This window comes from Melozone crissalis, unplaced genomic scaffold (genome assembly GCF_028551555.1).
Source record: "Melozone crissalis strain CALT ecotype California unplaced genomic scaffold, PUWL_Pcris_2 ptg000027l_1, whole genome shotgun sequence".
NCBI lineage: Eukaryota > Metazoa > Chordata > Aves > Passeriformes > Passerellidae > Melozone > Melozone crissalis.
In genome coordinates this window covers 3,433,929-3,458,482 of record NW_026535805.1, presented here as the reverse complement: position 1 = coordinate 3,458,482, position 24,554 = coordinate 3,433,929, and the positions used below count along the sequence as shown (strand labels likewise).

Genomic DNA, 24,554 nt, shown 5'->3' with positions numbered 1-24,554 from the left:
ATTTCAAATTTAGTGATTCCTACATAGCATCACTCTGATTTTATTATCATGTATGTAGCAGTGATTTAAACTGCTAAAATCAGACCAAATTCCAAGGTAAATGATACCGTGCAACCCCACTAGAAAAGTAACATTTGTCCAGAAGTTTTACACACGAACATTTCAAAATGGAAAACATTTCTAAACAAAAGAGAGTATATTGTTTAACTTTCACAGCCATAGAAAAGTACAACTATATGATGAGCATGCAGAACACAAATCTAATTATTATTACATATCAATTAATGTAAAAGAACTTAATGTTTTATTGGAGGGTGAAATAAACATCCTAGACTGATATTCTCCAAGAATGCCTGTTCCTCAGCTCAGTTGCCCTGGAAAACATTGAACAATGAGATGCAGTACACAAGAACTATCAAAAGGGAGCACTTTTGAGCCACTGAAACAGCACGTTGGGTTGAAAACCACAATCTCCCAGCTGCAGACAATGATACTATCTCAGGTATTTTATGTGCTAAAATGATCATTAAAAATTAAGCACCACATATAAGCTGCCATTTAGAATATTAATTTACCTTTACTAATCATCTTTTTAACTTGAGGCTAAAAGAGTTCACTTACCATTCGGATACTCAGGCTTAGTCCAGGAGATGTTAAAGGAGTCAGATGCATATGACTGGGCTTTTGGAGCAGGAACCCCTTCTGGTGTACTCTCATCTGTTATAGCTGTGCTGGCTTCGCTTACAGAACACCCACCTCCAGTGCAAGCCTTAAATATTAATCAGAACAAATAAACACCTTTCAAGGCAGTACCAATAATTTTAGCTTTTTTTTTTTTTTGCCTAAGTCTCATTATTCTTCCACATCTCAACTTAGTAAGCCTGTGATTTTCATGTAAGACCCTTTTCTTAGCATAGATTTGTTTACCTTTTTTCTTAAATAACAAGAGGATGTATAATAACTCATGATACTTAAGTTTTTAGGCATACTATAGCTAAAACATTCCTCTGTACTTCACAACAGCACTCAGAGCATGTGCAAGTATAATAGTGAAAAACCACCCTATTATAAACCAGTGTGTATTAGTTGTTATTATTACATGTTTATGGAAAATAAAGTGAAGTAATTTGTATTTAAGCTGCCAGAGAACAAAATGTTAACCACACAATTTTTGTATTTTGTTTGGGATATGAAATAATACAATGTGCAAGCAAAAGTGCATATCACTCTATATAACAGGCTTTTAAAGTTTTACATGTACACAGTTGTGGTCCATGTGATGCTTTGCCAATTATTTGCACTAATGTTGATGACAAGACTACACACATTAAAAAACATACAAATATATACATATGTATACATTACTACTGGATTGAAATATCTTTGTGTTAGGTTTTTGCTTATTTTTAGGGTTTAGTTTAATAATAAAATTAATAAAAACCTGAGTTCAACAAATATTTACATTTGGACATACATAAAACTTATGGGATTATTATCTGTGTTTTTCTAAGTTGTTCATGTACTAAAGTGGACAAGTGGATCATCAGCAAAGAATCTTGCTCTTCAGATCTCCAGGAACAAAATGTTTCTCTCAATGTTATATTTTATTTGAAAGGATTAGCTTCAGTTTCCCATTCCCCATTGCTTTTCAAATCAGAGAGCAGTCAAACACATTCCCTATGCCCTCCAAAACTGTATACAGACCCCAAGGGTAAAAAGAAGTATTGTTTGTAAATAAGAGGCTCTTTTATACATAAAGATTATTTTGATATCACTGGAAATTACATTCCCAATACAACTAAGGAATGACTCCACGTTCAGTCTGAACTACCGAGTAAAGATGATAGAATGCAATCTCAGTTTTGGGAACATCCAAAAAATGGCATTTACCCTAAACACGATAATCTTTATTAAATAACCCAAAACCCACCATCATTTCAGATGGATGCTCAAGTAACTATTAGCACTTTGCTAAGTAAAATATTTCAGAAAATTATCCTTCCAGGAGAAGCAGAGTAATCTTTGAATGATTCCACTTCCACTGGCTTCATAAAGAAGCCAAAAAGAGCAGGTCTGGAAGGCCTCTTTTTCATTTATTCCTTCCTGACTAGCTAATTAATTTCCACCAGGCCTACTTCAGCAGCTGAGAGTGTTTCATTTAAGGGCTTGGTAACAGCAGCCTTTCCATTCATTTATTTCTTGATTTTCACACAGCTCAATTTTTGAATCTCTGAAATTTGCTGGGACATGAAGTTTCTGGTTCTTCTAATGAAAATCAGCAAAAGAGAGCTCATCTGCATTTTAGCTAGGGGGATTTTAGATCAGTGTATCCAAATGGACTGGACATCTGGCTATCACATCCAGTGATTCTCAAAGCCATGAAAATCTCCACCCAGACTGAGTTCCCATTTTGTCACTCTGAGAAACAGATTTCAGGTGAAATTTGCAAAAATACCGCAGGAACTGGACAGCCAAAGGACAGATGCAAAGCACATCCAATGACACCACACAGCAACACTCCCCCCAGGACCTGAGCCAGCTCACCCACCCTGCAGCATCCTGAGGAGATATTGGCTTAACAGTCCAATCACAAAAGCACTTCAGACACAAAGAAGAGTGACACCCTGGCTACTAAAGGCAACCTTCCAACTTTCCATTTGCTTTCAGGCTGGCCTGGCTCTCACTCACCCAGCTTAGAGCATGAACAGAACAAAAGCAAGTTCCTTTGCACTAATCCATGGAGACATGACTCTATGTCTTCTTGGCTGACTTTTAGGAAAGAAGCATTAGATTTGCTTACAAAACCTGTTGTACTCATTTATGAATAAAATTGCTGCATATTAAATGGCAGTAATCAATTCTGAAAACTAGTAACAGCATGCAAAAATAAATATTTTCTACCTCTCTTCAGTGTAGCAACATTAACCTTTCATACAAAAGTTAAAGGCAACAGCCTGTGAGGTCCTGAAAGTTCTGCTTGTGAAGCTCCTGCTTCCACTGGTCAAGATGCAATTTTTGATAACTCAACACAGAAACCAAAACCAATTTTTGAGTGGATACAAACCAAAGTTAATAGTAACTGTGAAACAAGGAAAAGGTTCTAACTGATAGAAATATTTCATTCTAACAAAAAAAAAGAGGAACAATTTAGTTACATCTTTCACTGTTGATGATTGTTTGGGGTATTTTTGATCTTAAGTTTTATTGAAATTCAGTTAAATAATATATGAAACACTAAATAATTAAATTTTTTCCAGGTGTGTATGTGTATGCTTGATTTGAATTTTTTTGTGGATTTGGTTTTTGTTGGGGTTATTTTATATTCGGAGTTTTTTCCTTTCATAAACAAGTAACATTTGGCCATGCTTAATCTTCATAACTTGTAAGCCTGTAATAGTACATTTCTCTCAAACCAGTCTAAATAGTTCTGTATATGATGGACCCAAATGTTTTAAGAAAGCTATTGCACCTCAAAGATATTGAACATTTCATGCACTTTTATCATTTTCAAAGCTGCAAGGACATTTAGATCTTCTAACTCACCTATCACAGACTATTGCATTTTATCCAGGTAAACCTGGTTATCTTTGTCACTAGAAGAAATTATCTTTTGCTACTTTCTGATTAAATGCAAATATTAAGGAGGATTAAAAATTTACAAAGGAATGAAAAATAAAATATACAGAAGAAATGGTTCCTAAAAATTTATTTGGTAACATCTAGGAAATCTGTGCACGCTGATGGAAGCAAAACCAAGATGCACACAACACCTCCTCCCATATCCCAAGGCAGAGCCACCAAAAGCAGTCCCAGGTGCTCTCTGGACTGTAGCTGTTAATTCTTCCCTGATGCTCTTTCCTTGTGCCCCCATGCACAGAAGCTGGGCAGGAGCAGAGAAAAAGCTGTGGCACAGTGAGGGACAGCACAAATTCTTTTGTAAAGAATAAATAAAAAATCAAGGCATAAAATGCTTGTTGAAGTGCTGCCTTAGTTTTGGACATGGTGCTATTATATATGCTAAGCAATTTACTATGCTGAAATATCTAGGCACAAATGAATTAATTTCAACATGAATCTAAGCTTTAATTAGACTGAATATCCTTGTTTTTTTTCAGGTTCAAGTCAGATCCTTATCATTACCTGAAGGTAGATTATTTTTTGTGGTATAATATTTAGAACATTCAAGAGCATGTTAAGAAAAAATGAATGCATATCTAGTCTACATAAATGTAAATTTATTCATAATCAAGAGCAGAATATTTTTCTATGGCATTTATCAAAGCAAATATCCTTATATAGGTATTGTTATAAAATGAACAATGTGCTTAAAACAAGGGACAATCTTCTCCTTTTATCCACATATTTTCCTGTTTTGTTAGTGAAGAAGCTGCTCTATTTCATCACAAAATAAAACCAATGATAAAGAAATGCAATGAAAACACTAATGTTTTTTAAAATGTTTTGAATACACAAACTGCTGCTCTACACTGAACTCCGCTTCTCTGCTATTTCCTTCTACATACAGAAGGAAAGGATGAAAGAAAAAATTATACAGTACAAAATGTGAAAGGTTGACACTTTTAAAAACCTTCAATGTTTTCCTGTAAGTTGGGTCCAAGGAAATTTTTTAAAAGCATTTCATATATTTCTGCTCAATTCTTTATTAGTTATCCAACTTATCCTTGAAGAAAACCTGTATTTAAATTACATACACATTTTTGTGAATCTGTTTTGAAACAAAAAAACCTACTTTGCTCACCCACCTTAGCTTCAAAACGAAGAGGTTAAACAAAGTGGACACAAGAACCATTAAATATTAAGATGCTAACAAAGTCAGAATCATTTTCACCATTTTACACCTCTTCTACACATCTTTAAAACTTACAGCTAGTTTTATGAGGTATTCAGTACCCGGGAAAAGCTGCGGAATAGTAAAATCCAGAAAAAGTTCTGTGCTGTTATAGATTACATTCCACTTTGTAAAATTCTGCTCATTGGTGGCCATATAAATTATATAGCGATCTAGGATTCCATTTACTTCTACTGGTTCTTTCCATCTGCAAATAGAAGCAAAATATGATTATGACCAGACCAAATAAAGATTCAGACCATGCTGAAAAATGTAAGGCTTTGTTTAGAGGACTTCATGGAGTCTATTTTGAGAATTCGAAAACCCAGTTGTGCAATCATAAAAATAAATCTAAGCCATACCTCTAATGCAGTATTTGTACTCAGCAGATAAATGATTACACACAAAGCAGGGGCTACAAAAGGGGCATATCACCAGAACATTTCCTGCACTGAAGTTTGCAGAGGCTATGCCCATATGTAGGTTATACTGATTGCGTAAAGACAAAATGGAAATTAAGTTGGCAAGTGATAATCAGAAGGTTCACAGAACCACTAAACTAATCACTTCTATGCATTTAATCATAATAAATTTAATTTTATGTCACAAACCCTTCCCCTGATTGAACTCACTGGAATTCTTGAATAAACTGATGCACTATTGTGTTGTCAGGAAAGAAGAAATCCTTACTTACTGTACATTTATTGTTCTAGAATCCAAAACTGTCAGGACCGGGGCATCTACGTGAGATGGTGGCAGCTGTGCTGTAAACAAGGTGACCTGGGAACTGTTTGTACAGCCAGCAAGCGTGCAGGCAGTGAGCAGGAACTGGTGCGGTGTGAAAACTGCCAAATCTAGGGCAAGAAAAGAATAGGAATTTATGTGGTGTATTCATTTTAACTTGCTTTCCTATAGTTTTCAGACTCTAGTGAGTTTGGAAAATCAAGAGGAAAGGGGACCTGTGTGTCTTAAAAGTTTCGGGTTTGCCCCAGAGGAATAGGTACTGGTTCTTTAGTAGTAGACAGCTGTACTTCATTTACCCCAGAATGTACACCAACCAAGCCAAAAAAAAAAAAAAAGAGAAACAAGATTTTCAGGTGCTACATACTACATCAATTTGCTACAGTGGCAAATGAACACATTTGAGATTATTAAATCAAATCAAATTAAATTAATGGAAAAACAAGTACAGGTTCTTTAACACAGTTGCATTATATATATTTTTAAGATGTGCTGTATGAAACAAGAATGACAAGCATCAATACATACAATTCACTCCATGTAGATTTCCCTACAAGCATGAACACAAAGGAAGCTCAGAGTTGTCACTACTCATACTGATCCATTCTGTCTTTGCCTGTTTGTCTTCAGCTGCACGAACACCAAACACTCATAAAATATATTTCAGTAAAGACAACCCATCTAATGCTAAAGGAAAACAACTGCTCAATGGGTATTAATTTTGAAGCTATATTGAGTTTGAATTACTGCAGAAAATGGTGAATAAAATGTATAATTTTTGCTGCATAAATATTCTAAAAGTTAATATATTCTTCCCTATATTAATAAAGGAATGTTTGATCAAAAAATTATAGCATGAAAGTAATGCAGACATAATTTTCTAGCATTTTCTGATCTCTTTTTTTATTAAAATACATATCTTAGACTTAAACAAGCAAATTTTCCCTTTAAGAAGGAATTTACAGTTGAGGTTTTGGCAACAGCATAAGGTATACAGGTAAAGTGTTTGTTCAATAGACACAAATTTTCAATATGTCAGAAAAGTTCTGTGTTTTTGTAAGACATAATAAAAAGTAGCGTTTTCAGAATCCAAAAGTATCAAACTATATTTTTTTACAACATATCTCTGAGCAAAAATTTAAAAATTCTGGTTGGATGACAAAGACACCATCAAAGCAGAAATGTTATGGACCCAACTTCTCTCTCATTAGTTTTCCCCTCATATAACAACTTCAGTCCCTGCAGGAATGAAATTTCTTCTGATTTGCTCCACTCTGTATAAGGAGACAATGAACTTGTGCATTTTTATTGAAAATACTGTAACACTCATTGATATTGTTCTATGGAGCACATGGCAGAGTGTGAGTTAAAAAAAAAGCAGCAGCTAAAAAAAAAATCATCAAGTGAATGCCTGTAACAGTGACATGTTTAATCAACATAATGGGACTGATTCTACCAGGGTTAAGCAGTGCTTAAGTCAGTGAGAGGGGGAAAGCACACTCCAGAGCAGGTGCTCAAGCTGGCTCAGCATGCAGGGAAACTCCATGTACTGCACTGGCTGCACTGCCTTCCTTACTGTACACCTTCCTGGGTCCCTTATTCCCTGCAGCTGCTGTAAGAGAAGCCACAAAAGTGCAGATGGAGCTCAAAGTCTGTGACACAAGTATTACATATTTCATGTTGTGGCTGGGCAAACAAGTGACCAGAAGGATTTTACTTTCAGCAATCCTAAAATGAATAGATGAAATCTAATCATGGAACCTGTATAATTCATAACCTCCTAAATACTGATTATGCTTTCCCCTCTCAAAGTTGAAAGTACATGGTAGGGTTTCACCAAGAAGAGTGAGTATAAACCAAGGAAAAGGAAAAGAAAAAGTTGATTTCTCCTTTTCCATGTGTTTTTGGTGGATCACTCTTTTCCTTGTCGGTGCAGGGTTTGATGTAGACTGTAGCTGATGAGACTACTGCCAGGCCTATGTTTGTGGAAATAGCTTGTGTAATTTGAAGAGGGAAGAAATTTTTCAAGGATTCAGAGAATGGAAGATGGGAAAATGTTTTATTTCCCTCCCTGAAAAAAACAATTGAGTATAAGTTACCTTGTGTGTCTCAGTACCAAGAACGGAAAAAGCAAGAAGAAAAGACAGGGAAACATGTAAAGTTTAAAAAAAAAACAAGCGCAAGGAATGGAAACACAGTACATATGAGCACAGAGATCATTTGAGATCAGGTGATAAACATACTGAAAGGGGAGGAAAGGATAGGAGAGTTTAGAAAATAGTTGAAAAATAAAATATGTTTAAAAAGCAGTATGTCACCAGATTCAAAGAAAATCTTTATTCCTCATCTTTATTTACTAACACCAAAGTATTTTGACTACTAAATAGAAAGTTTCAATGGAATCTGAAAGATTTAGGTAGGATAAAGGCTAAAAAGAAAAATTTCGTTTGTGTAAGCAGGAGAAGAAAACAAAGAAATTCAAGGCTTAGCAATGTCATTCAAGGTAGGAGCTTTGCCATCATTAAAATCTCTCCATAGACTTCAAAGTTTGGATGAGCCAGCAAATATAGGGAAGGCAGTATTTCTAAGAGGTTAGAAGCAGAAAACGACAAACTGAACAATAAAAATCATATTACATCATAATCACTGCAATTATTCATCACAACCTAATTTGGGATATATTTTCCTTTTTCAAGTTAAAAGTATTTCATAACGGATCACTGGATTCAAACAGCTATGGATACAAACGTGAATTTGAAAGAGAGAGGAGGTTCTTAAAACTACAAAGCCACTGTTTGTCAAGGTCCTCTAGCAACAATGCCTTGCTTTCCATTTGCTTGATTGCATGATTTGCATAAGATCAAATGTAGGCAATTGTGGACATGAAAAACAGATCGCTCTCAAATACATTAGAAACAGATCCACAAGCATTATGTGGAAATGTGTTACAAGAAAATGCACCCCAGTGCGTGGAAAACTCAGTGACTAATGTCAAACAAAGTTTAATTTACAATATAGGGAGGGAATTATATGTTATTTTACAATTGATTTCATGCTGTTGCTGGATGAATTTCATTGATCTCAATTTACAAGACAAACCCAGTAAGGACACAATTACTCCATTTAAACCTACAGCAAAACCTGAATTTTTTTTCTTACAAGTTTGCTTGATCAGGTTATATTCCAATCTGTCCTGTAATTCCAGTTCCTTGATTTTAATTTAAAGATTAAATGTTTCTTATTCCAATATTTCAATAACTACTCACTGAAAGCACTTATTTCTTACAAATATAAAGCTAAGCCTAGAAATTACAGAACTCGACTGATGGAAAAAACCCTAAATTCAGGATTTGGTCCTGTTCTCATCTCTAGACCCAGAAGAGTGAAAAGCACAAAAAGACAAATAAAAAGATCGTTTTCTGAGGGTACAGGATTTTCTCAAGTCATCATATTAAAGTAAAAGGTAGACAGAAAAATAATTCTGCATTTTTCATGCTAAAACGGAACAAAGGAAGAAAACTAAAACAAAATCCCACATATCTGTTTTAAATCCATATACTCACTTTCCCCAAAGAAAAAGGTGGAGCAGAGGGAGAGGAAGGATCAACCTGCCTTTTCATCTCTCTGACCTCAGAGGCAACACAAAAAAATGAAATAATTTTCTAACCCACACATCAGCAAGAGAATTGTGAGCTTTAGTGACTATCATTAAAATCAATATTTGCATATCACTACAATTATTAGATATGTGGGGTGTTTGGAACTTCCCACACTAACCAACTATAGTGGTTGGTATCCCTCCAGTTTCTAATAACCACCTGCATAAGTCCTGAGAGCACAATCAATGCATGAGGCAGAAAGAATAAAGAATGACCCCGTTTGCATGGTCAATAAGAACACTCACTTGCTTTGATCAAATTTAATGGGTAGTCATTGAAAGATAATATACAACACTACAGTGCCACTTTCAGCATAGAATTTGAGAGAAGTTACTAAAAAAAGCACAAAAACATAATTAGTACAGTCAAAAAAACCAAAACCAAAAACCCAACCAAAACTGAAGATATAACAAAACATGCTTTCCCATTTCATTGTCAGAATACATCCCAGTTCAAAAATAACACAGTAGTAATAGCTGCAATATTTTATTTTATCTGCAACTATCTTAACACTCTTATTATATTCAGATTTACTGCAAAAGAGCCACACATCCTTCTTGTTCCCCTCTTCCTCCCTATTTCCATTCTCCCTGGTTTCAGGCAGCTCCAGCATTTCCAGGACCAGAAATGGCAACGTCCTGTCTTGGTAAGCACTCATCTGACTTGGGCAAGGAATCTCATATGCTTTCTCAATTATTTTCTCAGGAAAATAATTGACACAATAGTTATCTCATTGCTATATTCAAAGGAAAATGATCCAACAAAATTGTAGCAAGGGATTGTTAGCAGCACAACAACAAAAACCTGCTGAGAGAGTTTGCAAATGAAAAACTTCCAAAGAATTCCAATCACCATGTCGTTTATGTAGGTACACTATAGAAACACTTCAGCTCATTACTCACCCCCTTACTCTGTTTTTTCATCTTTTTTCTCACAATCTATTATATTAACTCATAGTAACTTAATATCTAATTAGAAGATAAACTCCTTGGGACTGTAAATCTTCACCACCAAATACAACCATGTCCCCTTCTGATTTCTGTACACCACCAAAAAATTCCAAACATCTAATGCATATGCTAAGTGTCAAGATTGCACCATCAGGCCTGCTCCAACAGACATCACTAGCACTTCTCTGCCTTCCACCATTTCCTGAAAGCAAGCAACAACTCATATTCAACTTTTAGTACAGAATATTCTGCTCTCTTTATTTATAAAGCACCAATCACTTAATTGTATTGACTCTCAAAGAGCCATCACTAATGTACAACTTTCTCTGGAAAGGTATTATACTAGTGCTGCATCTTTTCATAGATTTGCAAACCCCACCCCACACCGCACTTACTTGAAAATATTTCAGGAAAAAAATTATGTCACAAATGAAGTACCCTTAGGTACTTCAGGTAACTCAATCAAGACAAAAAGTGCTCATGTACCAAATTGTGTAAATTAGCAATGGATGGCCTTCCACACGTGCAACTGGCCCTGAAGAAAACATCTATCTTCCAAGACAGCAGCAAATTCTAACATATTAATTAATAACTAAGAATGCTTATGTGATTCGGTAATGTTGAGAGTGACAACATTTAAATAATTTTGTGAAGCCATTAAACACAAGGGCAAGTAATAAAAAGCAACAAATAAACCCAGGATCACAAATAACTCTTTCCAGGAAGCACCATAAGCTGTTGTTCTGCTCCAAAAACAACAGCAAAGACTTCGACATAAGGGCACATGGACAAAATAAACTTGGCTTCCAGCTGACCAACAAATGCTGATGTGTTTTAGAAACTATTTGGTCAGCAGTAAATACCTCCAGTTTTCCAAATTACTTATAAAGGAATAAATTGTTTACTGAGAGAGTAGTGAGACACTGGAACTGGTTTTCCAGAGAAGTTGTGGACACCCCAATCCTGAAGCGCTCAAAGGCCAGGCTGGACAGAGCTGTGAGCAACTTGGTCTAGTGAAAGGTGACCCTGTCCACAGCAGGTCCCTTCCAACCCAGGCTATTCTATGAAATTCTCATTCCTTTTGAGATTTAAGCACGTCAGAAGAATTCAGGGAACTTCCAGGTCCCATCTTGGGAAATACAGAGCACATCACAAAACCATTTAACATATGGGAGCATGAAAACATAGCAGTTATCTATTGGACTGTGTCGAAGAGTTATACTCAAGAAGAAAAACCCTTTGGCACACATGTGAAACAAAAGGATCTTTCATCATTTCAGTTTGCAATGATTTCAAGAAATTTCTAAAGATTTTACATGCTTGAAAATGGTTCCACTTTTGGAAAAGGGACAGCTCTGAAGCACATTAAGGCTTTTAAAGATAATTATGTTTTAACAGCAAAGATTATCAAGTTTATTTGCCTTCATGTTTAGTAACAGTGTCTCTTGGGTATGCTCTTACACCCTTAATTGTTACACAGTAAAACTTTATGCCATTTATTGTCCCAAAGTCTCATACTTCTTTGAGTCAAAACTCACTCTTCAAGAGTTAGGTTTCCTCCTGACCAATTCACAAGACCACATAAATATCCATTCCTGATTAATGGATTTCACTGTTCCTTTTTATTTCAGTAAAACTATTTTAATTTTAACCTTCCTTAGCTAGGTACGCATTTTTTATTTACACATTATTCCTATGCCGATTATTCATATCTCATTGTAAAAGCTGGAGAGCAAGGATTACAATCTTTTATTGTAAAGCCACATCCCTGAGATAGCTACTGTGGAAACATTTTCCAGGCTCTTCTTACTCCCCAGTTAGGACACACTAGCTTGAAATCCCAAACGTGCTCAGCTGAGGAAAGCTCAAATCCTGTGGAATGTCCCACACCACATGGTTTAGAAAAAACAGAAAGGACACATTTGAGAAGAACATTTAAACTTCTCTTCAGACTTTAGCACTTCTACCTAAATTGCTTTGTGATTCAAAGGATGTGTCATGTCACTGACCACAGAAGAATCACCCTGCTCCTTGGAATCCTCCTTCCCATAACATCCCTGATATGTTTTCCTCTGACCCATCATCATTATTCACCATCAGAAAAATATGGAGGCATTTTGGAAGGTTTTTCAAAAGCTTCTCTTGCTGCCAAAATGACACAGAAACAGTCAGTCAATGCAAACATACAGCATCAAATGAACCTACTGAACTTCCAAGTTACTTCTTTGCTGACTGGAATTAAAACCATTCACTGTCTCCCTAGTTTACTTCAATTATAAAAGCTGGACAAAGAAAATGAGTTTGAAGGTCAGAGGGGGAAAAAACAGAAAGAAGACAAAGCACATTAACTTTTATCAGGCACGTGGAGAGAAGTAATTGTTGTCAATAACACTATTTTACTTTGATAGCCCTATTTTTCATTTCTTTAAACATCATAAGGAATGAAGATTTTAAGATTTAAATTAAAATTTTCATTCACTAATGCTTCCAATCCATTCACTGTATTTCTTATTCCACCTTAAATAGAGATGAGTTGCTAGTATGAATCATAAGAACCATAATGTCTCAGTCAATGTTTAGCCCAAAAAGTGAAAAAGGAAAAAAAGCGTGATTTGACCATTTAACCTCTCTATTACTTCAGCTTTATATTCACAACTGGAAAATATATTTGCAGTAGGCAAATACATTGCAAATTTCAAACTCAGATACCTGCGTCTATAAAAATGGAACTACTCTGGATTCACATTAGCATGACCAAGAACCCTTTGGCTCACCAGCAGAAGCACATCCTGTATTCCCAGGTAATTCCAATCTTGCTGCAGTGGGAGAAACAAAATTCAGATGTACCTAACATTTGGTGCTGAGGTAATCATATGAAGTGCCAGGCTGCCACTTTTACAGCCCACGGAAGTGCACATGCAAACGCGCCGCTGCGGCGAGTAAGATGTGGTTATATATGAATACATGGTGAGAAACAGCAACTATTACTATCCATTTTGTATAAATCAATAGTGCAGTCTCATCTGGAGCAGCATATATTACAGAGTGCAGGAATAAAGTCTGTCTGGAAAACAGCAGTGAGAGAGCAGAGACTTACAAACACTTTCTTAGGAAGAGAGGCCACAAAGAAACAACCTCAGAGAAGGAAACAAAGAAGACACACCAAAGAGGGGTGGGTATAGGAGAGTAAGTGCTACATAGAAAAGCAATTAGGATGCTCTGTTCCCTTGAATTCCCTTTCAATAATAGAAGGGGGGTGGGTGGAGGAAGGGAAGAAAAAAGCTCTTGAAATAAATTCAGAAAGTGGAATTTTCAGACACACTCACCCCATCTAAAATTGTGGCACAACGAGTACTGCTGACAAGATGATTCAAAGTTATCTTTATAAATCAAACTTGAGGGGAAAAGCATTAAGTACCAATATAATATTTTTAAATTACTTAGGTAAGTATCACTATAATTTGCAAATCGGTCCAACATTCCTGCAAGATTTCCATACTTCTCTTTCTGTATCTCAAACAACTTTGAACTCCTTAACACTGTATTTATTTTACATAAGTTTTTTCTGCCAAGCAAAGGCAAAGAGGGATGGGATCAAAGAAATTAATTTCCAAAATAAATATTTTGACAAAACTTAGACAATTTTATTTGTCTTTTCCTTACTATAATTTAATATGCATACTGAATTACAAAATACCATTTTAATGCCAAAAAAATTGTCTTAATCAACAAAAGCCAATTCACTAAACAAGCAGAAGCTTGAGAAAGCACACTCAACACTAGAAATTGGAACCTAAATAATAAAACTACAAGGGCTCTTTGTCCTGCCATCAACTACAGGTTGATTAAATTAAGGATTTTTAGGTTGAGAGTTTTATTTAGCAACATCTGCATTTTACGCACATGATGAGTAACTTTTTTCACCATTTTGTACAGACCCAGGCATGTGAGATGATTAGGGAACAATTCTCACCATCCAGGCAAGCTATCATGTGATTTAAGAGTTTCTGTAGAAGAGATAGTATCACCTTCTTAGGACCAGAACAGCTCTGTACTCCTGAATTATAGTCAGAGGATAAAGGAGTTTGCCAAAACATTACTGGAGTGCTGGAACAAGGATAGTGGGAGGACTCAGCTTCTGAGCACTGCTCCTAAACAAGACAATTTATAGCAAGTTAAATCTGTTGCAAGACTACAAAAGCTGAGCTAGTTTTCTGCTGACCACAAAATAAGCAGCACAGTAAAATACACTGTATTTCTATCAGCTCTCCTCTCTCCTTACGAGAACAAGCAGCCCAAGCTGTGGAGCCATTAATATAGTCAACATGTGGTTATGCAAAATTATTTTGATCCCTTATTTTTTGGTTTTGGGCTGTTTGGGGTTTGTTGTTGTTGTTGTTGTTGTTGTTGTTTTGGGGTTTTTATTTTGTTTCATTTAATGTCATATTTACTTTCAAAACACACATGATAAACAAAGGGAAAGAAAAGAAAAGCCCAAAGTTTTTTTCAACTTGACATGTTGCACTACCCAGTTATGGCATGTAGTGTCAGTAATGCCATCAGATAACATAACTGCCACAATCTGATGTGATGCATTCAACTGGGATTACCAGAATAAATCATGTTTGTGGGTGCACAGATCACAGGTGGTGCAGTCAGCTGCTCTGTATTATGGCATATCTATAGAATGTGCAGATTAGGATATAATGTCCAGAAGCTTGCTCTCATTTGTGAAGTGCTTTGCAACCATAAGTCAATAGTAAGGAGCCACAAAACAGTTATAATGGCATAAACCATCATCAGGGAAAAATACAAATCGATCAGTGCCAGCAATATAAGAAGAAGAGCATGCATCTGTCCCCAGTCTCATAAATTCAGTGGCTGTTGCAGGCTTTTCCTCTGTCCCACATGTACTTTATTAACAACAGTAACTATCATAAATAATAATAATGCAGAGTAGTTTATTTCAAGATGAATGCTCTTCTTATTATCTGTTGATCTTATACCTTATTTCTTACATCGTGTCTGTGCTCCTCCTGTTGATGGGAGAGGAGAGCTAGCTAAATTTATTGCTTGAAGTTTATGCCTTTTAATTGGCAACAGGGTGTTTTGCCCAGAAAGTTGTCTATGTAGGCTCATTGAAATATCTGCATACCTTAACCAGCATGTTAAGCCCCTACAAAGGAGGCACAGAATTTACATTCTACTGTGTGCTATAAATAAGTAATAAGAACAGATTAGAATTATGCATTTACGCCTACTAGTGAGAGTGAGATGCATAATTCACTAGTGGCAAACCCTTAAGAGGCTTTCGTATTTCACCCCACCCCTCTCCCTGCTCCAGTCTTGCCTGTGTAGAACCCACTACATTGTTTAGTTCTGCTGTTTCACAATTTTAATTTTTCTTTTTCAGGATAAGTTGCTTAGGTTTTATAATTACTACTTCTTTTTTGCAGGAGAACAACTGACACTATGTTAGTAGTCAGTGCTGGGTATATGCCCACATTATGCTACATTATTGGTATCATCTTATGAGTTTTCTTGTGAAACTCAGGGACACAATTAAGCTAACACAAGACTTGCAACTGCAACTTCCCTATGCTTCCCTAGCATTGCCTGTTGGAGCAGGTCCAAAGCAGGGCCACCAAACTGATAAGTGGGATGGAGCACCTCATTTATGAGCAAGGGCTAAGAGAACTGAGATTGTTCAGCCTGAAAAGAGAAGGATTTGGAGTGGTCTAATTGAAGACTTCCAGTACCTGAAGGAAGCCTGCAGAAAGACAGAGAGCACAGAGTGACAAGGGGGAATGGATTCAAACAGGAAAAGAACCAGTTTAGATTAGATTTTTACAAGGAAGTTCTTTATACTCTGAGGGTGGTTGAGGCACTAGAACAGGCTGCCCAGAGAAGCTGTGGCTGCTCCCTCCCTGGGAGTGTTCAGGGCCAGGTTGGATGGGGCTCTGAGCAACCTGGTCTAGTGGAAGGTGTTCCTGCCCATGGCAGGGGGCTCGAGCAAGATGATCTTAAAGGTCCCATCCCACTCAGGCCATTCTATGATTCACAGCTGACATACTGCTGCTCTAGCAGGACCTCCTGGAGGAACAGACTCATCTCCATGTCAATTCACATCCTCAGCTTCTCTGCTGATGCCTGAAAGCACCTGTTGTGACCACAATTTTTAAGATAGCACATGAAAGCCACGGATTTTGCCAAAACTGTGGCTTTTCCCCACAGTTCTACCTCTAAAAACTCTGTTACCTGGTGACAAGGTGTAGAAACAAGGATCTATTTCAGTCTAGCTGATTTACTGTTTTTTGGTTCTCTGGCTGCGGCACTACAATTTTGATTCATGTAACTCCCAAAGAAGCATCACTAAGGACAGGCTCTTTGATGAAGTTTCCTTGTAATTTCTCTCAGCTGTTTTGAATCTAGACTATTTATCTACTTGAATTTTTCCTTTTTCCTGCATGCAAATATTTTAAATTATTTTCTACCTCTATTTACCATTTATTTATTTTGCCTTGATCTCTGCCACACAACTTCTTTTCATATTTAAGCCAAGACTTGTACCTCTTTTTCATGTAACATTTCTAATTTATTAATCTTTTTATATATTCAGTGTATCTCACTTTGGTTTTAGTTTTACTTGACAAGCTTTCTCTGCAATTTTCTCTGCCTGTAAACATAGGAGAAAGACTTAAATTGCACATGTATTTTAATTCCCAGTACAATTTAACAGCTTAAGAATTGTTATGTGACATTGCAACAATGATATTAAATCCCAAGAGTCATACCTCTAAACATTCAAAACACATTAGTTGAAATGTTTAATCTAACATCCTTTAGCTGATGAAAAGGCTAGCATGCCAGCTCAGGATATTTAAAAATGCTTGTCAATTGGACTCAATTTTTGTTCCTTGATCAGAGCAAAAATTACTAGCACTATTAAAATTAAGTGATCATAAATAGCTCCAAAGATGAAGTTAATATGAAATTTAGCTTTCAAAAGGAAGCTATTGACATAGAGCATCAACATGGGTAACTCTTCATTATTGATAATTTCCTTAATTTTCAGCATTTCTCCTAGAATAGACAGAAAATGTCACTTATGCATCCTTTGTGTGAACTCCCCCTGTCCAGCCAATGATCCTGGATAGGCAAGACACGAGGATCCAGATTGTCCTAATAAACCAGATTCTTTGATCACCTCTGAACGATCTTACGTAGCCATAAACATATCCAGACAGGAAAAAATAAAAAAGAAATCAAGAAATACAGACATGCAGACTGTAGACATGACTTAAATGTATCTCTGTAATCATGGAACGCAGCTGCCCAAAGCAGCCAACACAGAAATAACAATGTTTATCACCCACCTTTCTATTCATCTTAGACCACAAGTCTAAGCCTTACTTAAAGCACACTAATCTGATGTTCTTCTCACATGTTTAGCTTAATGTTCACTTGAATATTTTTTCCCATTAGTTAATTTCCTGGTAACCCATCGCTTTAATGTGTCACTCTATTCATTCAATAAAACCCATGGAAATGCAAGAAAGAAAAAGAGGAAAATCCCCAGCAGTTTTCAGAGTCCAACTACAATCTATGTAAAATGCTTCAATCAGAAATAAATCATCATAAAAGACATATTCCATGGAAGACTAGTGAAAAGCATAATGGAGTTCAGTTCTGGCTAAAAAAGGCTATTAAGCTTTATGTAAACAATTTAAGCAATGAGTGTAGAAGCCTAAGTTATGTTGCTGGCAGTGGTAACAGGAAAGGAAGTATCCTAGAATGCCTCTCATGGTTTTGGGGATAAGATCCTTTCCTTTCATATGTTTCCACATAACTTAAGAGAAGATTTTGAAAATACATGAATGCTCCAATTGTACAAACCACCAAATATTTCTGAAATCAAACTTACATCCAACTATTTTATGGTCTGATAACACACAGTCTTATATCATTCACACGCAAGACAAGACTCATGCAAGACGAAAACCACTCAGAAAAGTCTGTACTTACATTAATTGGTGAAGTATTTTATAAATGGAAATTCTAAGAAAGTTTCTCAGACTTACTGAAAGTATAAGTCCAAAACACATGCAAAAATCAAGGACTGCACTTTCCATAAATTTGTCTCCTTATAGCTATTTGTTTTTTTTCAAAAAAATGATGTGCTGAAAATATGCCCTCATGGTTACGGATTTAGTAAAAGCAAAGGAAAAGGGATACCCACCCAGAAGTTCTGCTGTGGTGTTACCTGCCTGTATATTGTCATAATTTATCAATATTCCAAGGTTAAAGGAATGTTGGGATATACCAGGTATAGAGAGAAGGGTCTGTGTCTAGCATTAGCCAAAGAATACATGTACTGCTCTGTGGAATTATCACAGCTGATAAACCAACACACTTTGTAATGCAGAAGTATGGAATAAAATATCTATTTCAAATTAAATATTCATCAACTCTTTAGCAGTTTAGGAGACCAAATGTTCCTAAATTAATAAGGAGAACTATGAGTATCTTTTCCAGGGCATAAGGAAAAGCTCAGAGACTAGTTTCATTATGCAGCTGGAAATATCAAGAAGGCTGCCCCACTCTATCCAAGCCTATTAAATTATGGCTAAGTGAGGTGTGTCCTTATAAATGGATACGTAGAGATTCAAGCAGAAGCAGTAAGTTTGGGCTTACTCCATCTGTGCAAGAGGTGTCATATCTTCATTTACCTGAGTCTAGCATTACCTGAAACTAAGCATAAATCATTGACCAAGTATCTCAGAATGATCCTAGCAAAACAAAACAAAAAAAACTTTTAGAAAAGGGGAGATGCTTTTCTTGATCTATCTATATATTTTTTATAATTGCAACACAAAACCATGCACAGTTCCTGATGTTTTCTAAAGCACTTAATGAAATTGTGATTGAATGAAAACTTGCTTTAAACAATAAGCTTATGTGTCCATTTTATCAGAAAAATTAAAACCTGAATGAAAGCCACCATTTTGTTTTACCAGCTTCAGACAAACCATAATTACCAGGCATACTGCTAAAATAAGATCCCACCAAAAGTACTTCAGGCTATGAGCACAACATGGCCAAGAAAGCATATCCTAGTTCTTGCAAATCTTAAAGAGTTCTCATTATATTTAGTAACAAAGCTAGTCACCATGAGACAACAGCTCACAAAGACAAACTATGACACTTGATGTGAAGCTCTCACTGACTAAAGACATAATGCAGAGAAATAGATTAGCTCTTCAGAAAAATCCAAGAACAAAGCAGACAAGATTTGGCCAGTTTACCCAAGAGAGGCTCACACACACAATATTACAAGAACTTGATCTCAGAAAGTAGCAAAAAAAGAATTTGCTATCTAACTGCAAAAAGGGTATCTTGGAGAAGACCTACACATCCACACGCCAGTGCAGAACACCTACAAGACAATTATATGTGGACATTAAGAAGTAAGCTCTGCTGAAGGATTAAAAAAAAAAAGAAAAAGGGCTGTAAGGCTGTAAATTCACATTTTACAAATTGAACTCAACTTCATTTAAATGTGTCCTTCTCAGTAGACACTGTCTTCTGAAGATATCTTAGCATCTTTAAATCTGCTTACCAACCTACATATTGAAGGAGAAAATACAGAACAAAAAGATTACAGATGCCTAATTCTGATAAATATTTTGAAGTAATATTACAGAAAAAAATAATCTGGGAGTTTTACATTTTTAGGGGCCTAATTTCTTATCATGGAATTTAGACAAGGCAGGAAATCAATCTTTTCTTCTCTTTGTTTAGAAAACAGAGCCCATAGCCAAAATAATTCTTATGTGCCAGAAGGGAAAGGATAGAATAAACTCTCTCCCTGTTCTACAGCTATTAGCTCTGGAGAAGCTATTTTGCTCCAGTTCACTTTGGTACATGCAGAAGATTGGAAGGTCCCAATCACTCTCATTTTATAATTTGTGTTGCATTTTAATTTTTAGAAAGTGGTACTCAAGTAACCTGAGAGCTCAGCAATTCCAGCAGGGTTAGCGTGAGCTCTCTCCCAGCTTGCTGTGTTACCCAAATCTGATCAAAGGACAAGGACTCCAGAAGCTTGTCCAGCTGTGGTTTTATAATGACACCATTAGGTTTTGCTCTATAATCAAGGTCCCTAAAAGTCTGTGTAGCTTCAGGCTTAATATCTGCGACAAGGTTAACTGAAATCTGCAGCAAGGATAACTACTTTAGCAGATTGTATCAGCAGGAAATATTTAAACACTATTTAAAAGGATTTTAAATAAGCAGATTTTATTTAACACTGCACTAATGCACTGCAATAGAAAATGATACAACAGAGCTGCTACAAATAAACATAATGCTTTTACCCTTCCCCTGCCTCCCTCCCCTCTAAATTCCCCAGATGTGTATTATTAAGTCCAACGAGTGCACCAGATCTCTCTGCCTGAGTTTGAAATACCGGAACGCCAGGCTCAGACAGCCCATTTGCCCTTTGGTTTTGTGCCTGCTGAATCTGCATTCTGGGGCTGTGGAATTAATTACCACAGCACCAGTCACCGGCAATGTCAGGGTTGCCACTTCAGGTGTATCAAATGCGCCTCCTTACAGCCCTAGAACTTTCAGAGGAAGGCAGCTTCTCCTGTCAGGCTGGCATACCCTGCCCTCTAGTGCCAGGTGCACCTCTACATGTTCACTTAAATGCATGGGCCAGGGCCAGAATAAAGCCTGAAGCAGCAGGCATCCTTCACAAGCCATCCTGTATGACTTACCAGCTGCATATGTTGGCCTGGCACTGTTGCATAGTAGTACAAGACCCTAAAATAAGGGTGAGACACTGGGCCATGTCTCACTGGGTCATGTGCAAGATGTTTCAGATAACCAATTCTAACTCCAAAGAAGAGAAGACTGACTTTTATTGTTCACCATGGTGCTAAAGAAGTCTCTGTTTCACAAAAAAAAATATGAGGAATTGTGACATTCAGGGTTATAATATCTATAAATCTAGCACTAACATTGTATTTGATAGCAAACAACTCTTTCAAAAACCTGTAGTGAAAGAACACACTGATTACATTTAGCAGTTATAAGTATTTCGCTGCCACCTGGAAGATGGAAAATAAACTCATACCAGAGAACTACAGAATTTCTCTATTGTTTGTCCTTTAAGGCAAAAGCTGCCTGTCATCCTTGAGCAGGACCTAAAACAAAGGAAGGCAAATCCTTAGGGTTAGAAACTGTTGTTCTTAAACATGGCTATAGCAGAAAATTGTGAAAAGTAACCAAAAGAACTCCCTAAAAATAAGATAAGGATTTTCTTCTGAGTGTTTCAGGCTCTTGCAGTGATACATCTTACTGCAATTATCTTCTACATGCAACTCTGCGGATTTTCTTGCTCAAATTGTTTCACTTAGCAATCAGTGCAATACTGATATTATGATGGATTCTGCTTTTATTATCATGACTTCTAATTTAAAACAAGCAGTACCATTCCTGGGGTATGAAGAACCAAAAACTTTGCCTATTTTTATGTAAAATGTAGTCATTTCACATGGCTGTGCATGATGTGTACTGTAATCACTACTGGTTTAGAGCAACATAAAATATACAGGTACTAATTTGGGATTGTCCCTTTTTTTTTAAGTTCAAATATGTTAAGCCCTGATTGAACAGATGTCAAACATCTGTCTCTTCCTCGCGATAAAACAAGGCTGCCATTCTAACCTGGTTTTGTGAGATCAGCCTTTCCACACTCAGGTCAAATAACAATTTGAATAAGCTAAAACTTAGTTCATGCTCTCAGAAAAAAAAATGTGAAGACAGCTCTTCCTCACCTTGTCCAAGGCTCTTCTTAATATTTTGCCCACAAACCTGGTACAAAGTACTCCGTCACATTTTTTTATAAACTCTTGGACATGCAATTTAGGATAACTCTGTACCCATTTAACTCAGTTAAGGGTCTGCCCTTGTAACATAGGTGACATGATTTCTTTCCTGAAAAACTGGAAACACTTCTTGCAGTTTGGCAGAGAAAAGTAAGTTTCATACAGCTGAGTCTTAATAAGAAAATCTTCCTTTTAAAGATTCATGATGAGAACCATTAGATTCTGCTAGGAAAATTATATGAACACAATTTGTTAACATTGTCAAGTATCTAGTGCTGCAGAAAATGCAGATATACATCCTCAATGCTAAGCTCAGAGCAAAGATCGGTCCATACTGTTTGTCTTGTTTGTTTTCTAATGTACCCACAAAGTAACTTCCCTTTGTAAACATGTTAGAAAATGAGCACCATTTCTCAGTCCATCAAATGTTCAGCTTTTAAGAACACAGGAACATTTTGCTCTAACCTTTTTTCTAAAGTTTCTTCACATCAGTTAGGTTCCTCATCCACAAAAAAACCCCAAACAAACAAACACACAAACAAAAAATAAACCCCCTGAAAAAAAAAAAACCAAAAAACCCCAAAACCCTGAGCACTTGGGTCACATCTGATCATCTCTGCTTATGCTATAACATTCTGCATTTATTAGATCACCCTTCTGTTGGTGGTATTGGCACCACCACCTCAGGCTGGTAGACAATAGTCTACTACTTTTCAGGATAAAACCCACCCTGTTGCCCTTTTAATCTAAGACAGGTAGAAAAATTCTGAGACTAAACAAAAGAGAATATAGGAAGCGATACCTTGCATAAATTTTAAAATATCCTTAAAATAATTATATTAAGAATTCTTCATGCTTCAAAGTAGAAACTTTGGTTTTGGCTATGAGTGTTTGAATGAAAAGAATATTTTCCTGTTGCCAGGGAAAACCAGCTCAGATTTTCCTAAAATCAAAAGCCTTTTTAAGATCAATACATTAAGAGCTCTGAAGATAACCGTACAAGCTTCTCCAACTCCTCACAGCTGCTAGTCATCTACAAAACAGTGAGGTCTGATGGTCTGGGGAGGAGAATCCTATTGCAACTACTCTTCTGAGCTGCAGATGATGGTCTTGGCTACAGGAGCTTCTGCATTCACACACAGAGCAACTGAAAGCATAAATACAGGGGCATGGATTCACACAGCTGAAGTTCAACCCGCAATGTGGGACTATTTCCTCTGGGCTCATCCCTTGGAGAGATTAGACTTTCACTGGAATATAGGATGTGAAATACAACCCAGATTGCATGAGCAAGTAGAACATACACCACATAAAGCAAATGCATAAAGGTGGGAGGCAGAAAAATCACAGGCAGACAGTTAATACAGGTGTTGCGGTAGAGGGGCTGGCTCATTTCAGTGTTTTATTACTCACAACACAGAAATCAAATTTTTCAATATGGGGAAAATATTTAAAGGCACTAATGGATGATGGATTCCTAATGGGTCTCCTTTTTCAATGTGGTAAAGTGTACATTTGCCATATGTGCTTTAAAAGGGTTTCCTTTTTAATTACAGCTCAGCCCCTAGAGGAAACAAACACTTGAATTTCCATGAAAATCAATGAGTATTTCAAGCCCTCAACAACTGCCAAGATCAGAAATTAATTTAACAATATATTTGCTATTATGGTGTTGAGAAAACATATCCCTCCTCAAGTTATGGATTGATTAGCCTAAACTGATTGCAATTTCCATGGTCTAAAATGAAAGTCAGTGAAGTACTAATTTTTAAACAGAATTTATGTCTTCTTAAAAAGAAAGTTTTAGAAAACCATCACATTTCCATAGATACAGCACTTCAAAAACACAGAAAGAATCTATGACTTTCTGGTATAGACTACTGGCCAGTAAGTAAGTCATAGTTCCTAAATGAGGAAAATTATTTTGGTGAGTCAATAATTTTTAGATATCACAGATAATGAACTTTGTCTCTCTGTCTAGGGTCAATAGTGTATTATGTTGTGGCTAATAAGACACCAAAATCACTGGCATAAATGCTGAAAACAAAAGGATAGTTATATGGGAAAACCCAAGACCTATATAACATAATACTCCAAAACCAAAAGCTCCAGCTTTTCACTATAAAACTGTAGCCCTTGGGGAAATAAAAAAGATCATGTTATACCTCTTTTAAATCTAGCCTATAAAATTGGAAAATCTTGGGCTCTGAAAGGAAGCAAAATCAGGTCAAATTAAAGATATACGCAGATCTAAGCATGATTTTGAATAAACTCGATTCACAAGGGCTGGGATTTCTAGTGACCCAAATCCCAGCCTGCTGGCTCACATTGCCACTTCTCCCCCAGGCAGAGGGAGAAATTGGCAGCTACAAAAAATGGACCCAAAGTAAACAGACTGATCTCCACACCACGTAGAAAAGAATGGGTCTTGTGGTGTACAGCTTACAGTAACACAATCTGATCCAGC

The 24,554-nt window shown here is 36.4% G+C and overlaps 1 protein-coding gene across 1 annotated transcript in view; it reads right to left on the bottom strand.

The window, feature by feature from the left end:
* The window catches only part of USH2A (usherin), a 373,967-nt gene that overhangs the window by 183,920 nt on the left and 165,493 nt on the right, over positions 1–24,554 (bottom strand). The window contains exons 32-34 of the mRNA XM_054280520.1: positions 5,544–5,703; positions 4,886–5,057; positions 622–769 (exon numbers count right to left, since the gene is read on the bottom strand). Coding sequence (XP_054136495.1) covers positions 622–769; positions 4,886–5,057; positions 5,544–5,703 — 480 coding nt within the window. The remainder of the gene's footprint in view (positions 1–621; positions 770–4,885; positions 5,058–5,543; positions 5,704–24,554) is intronic.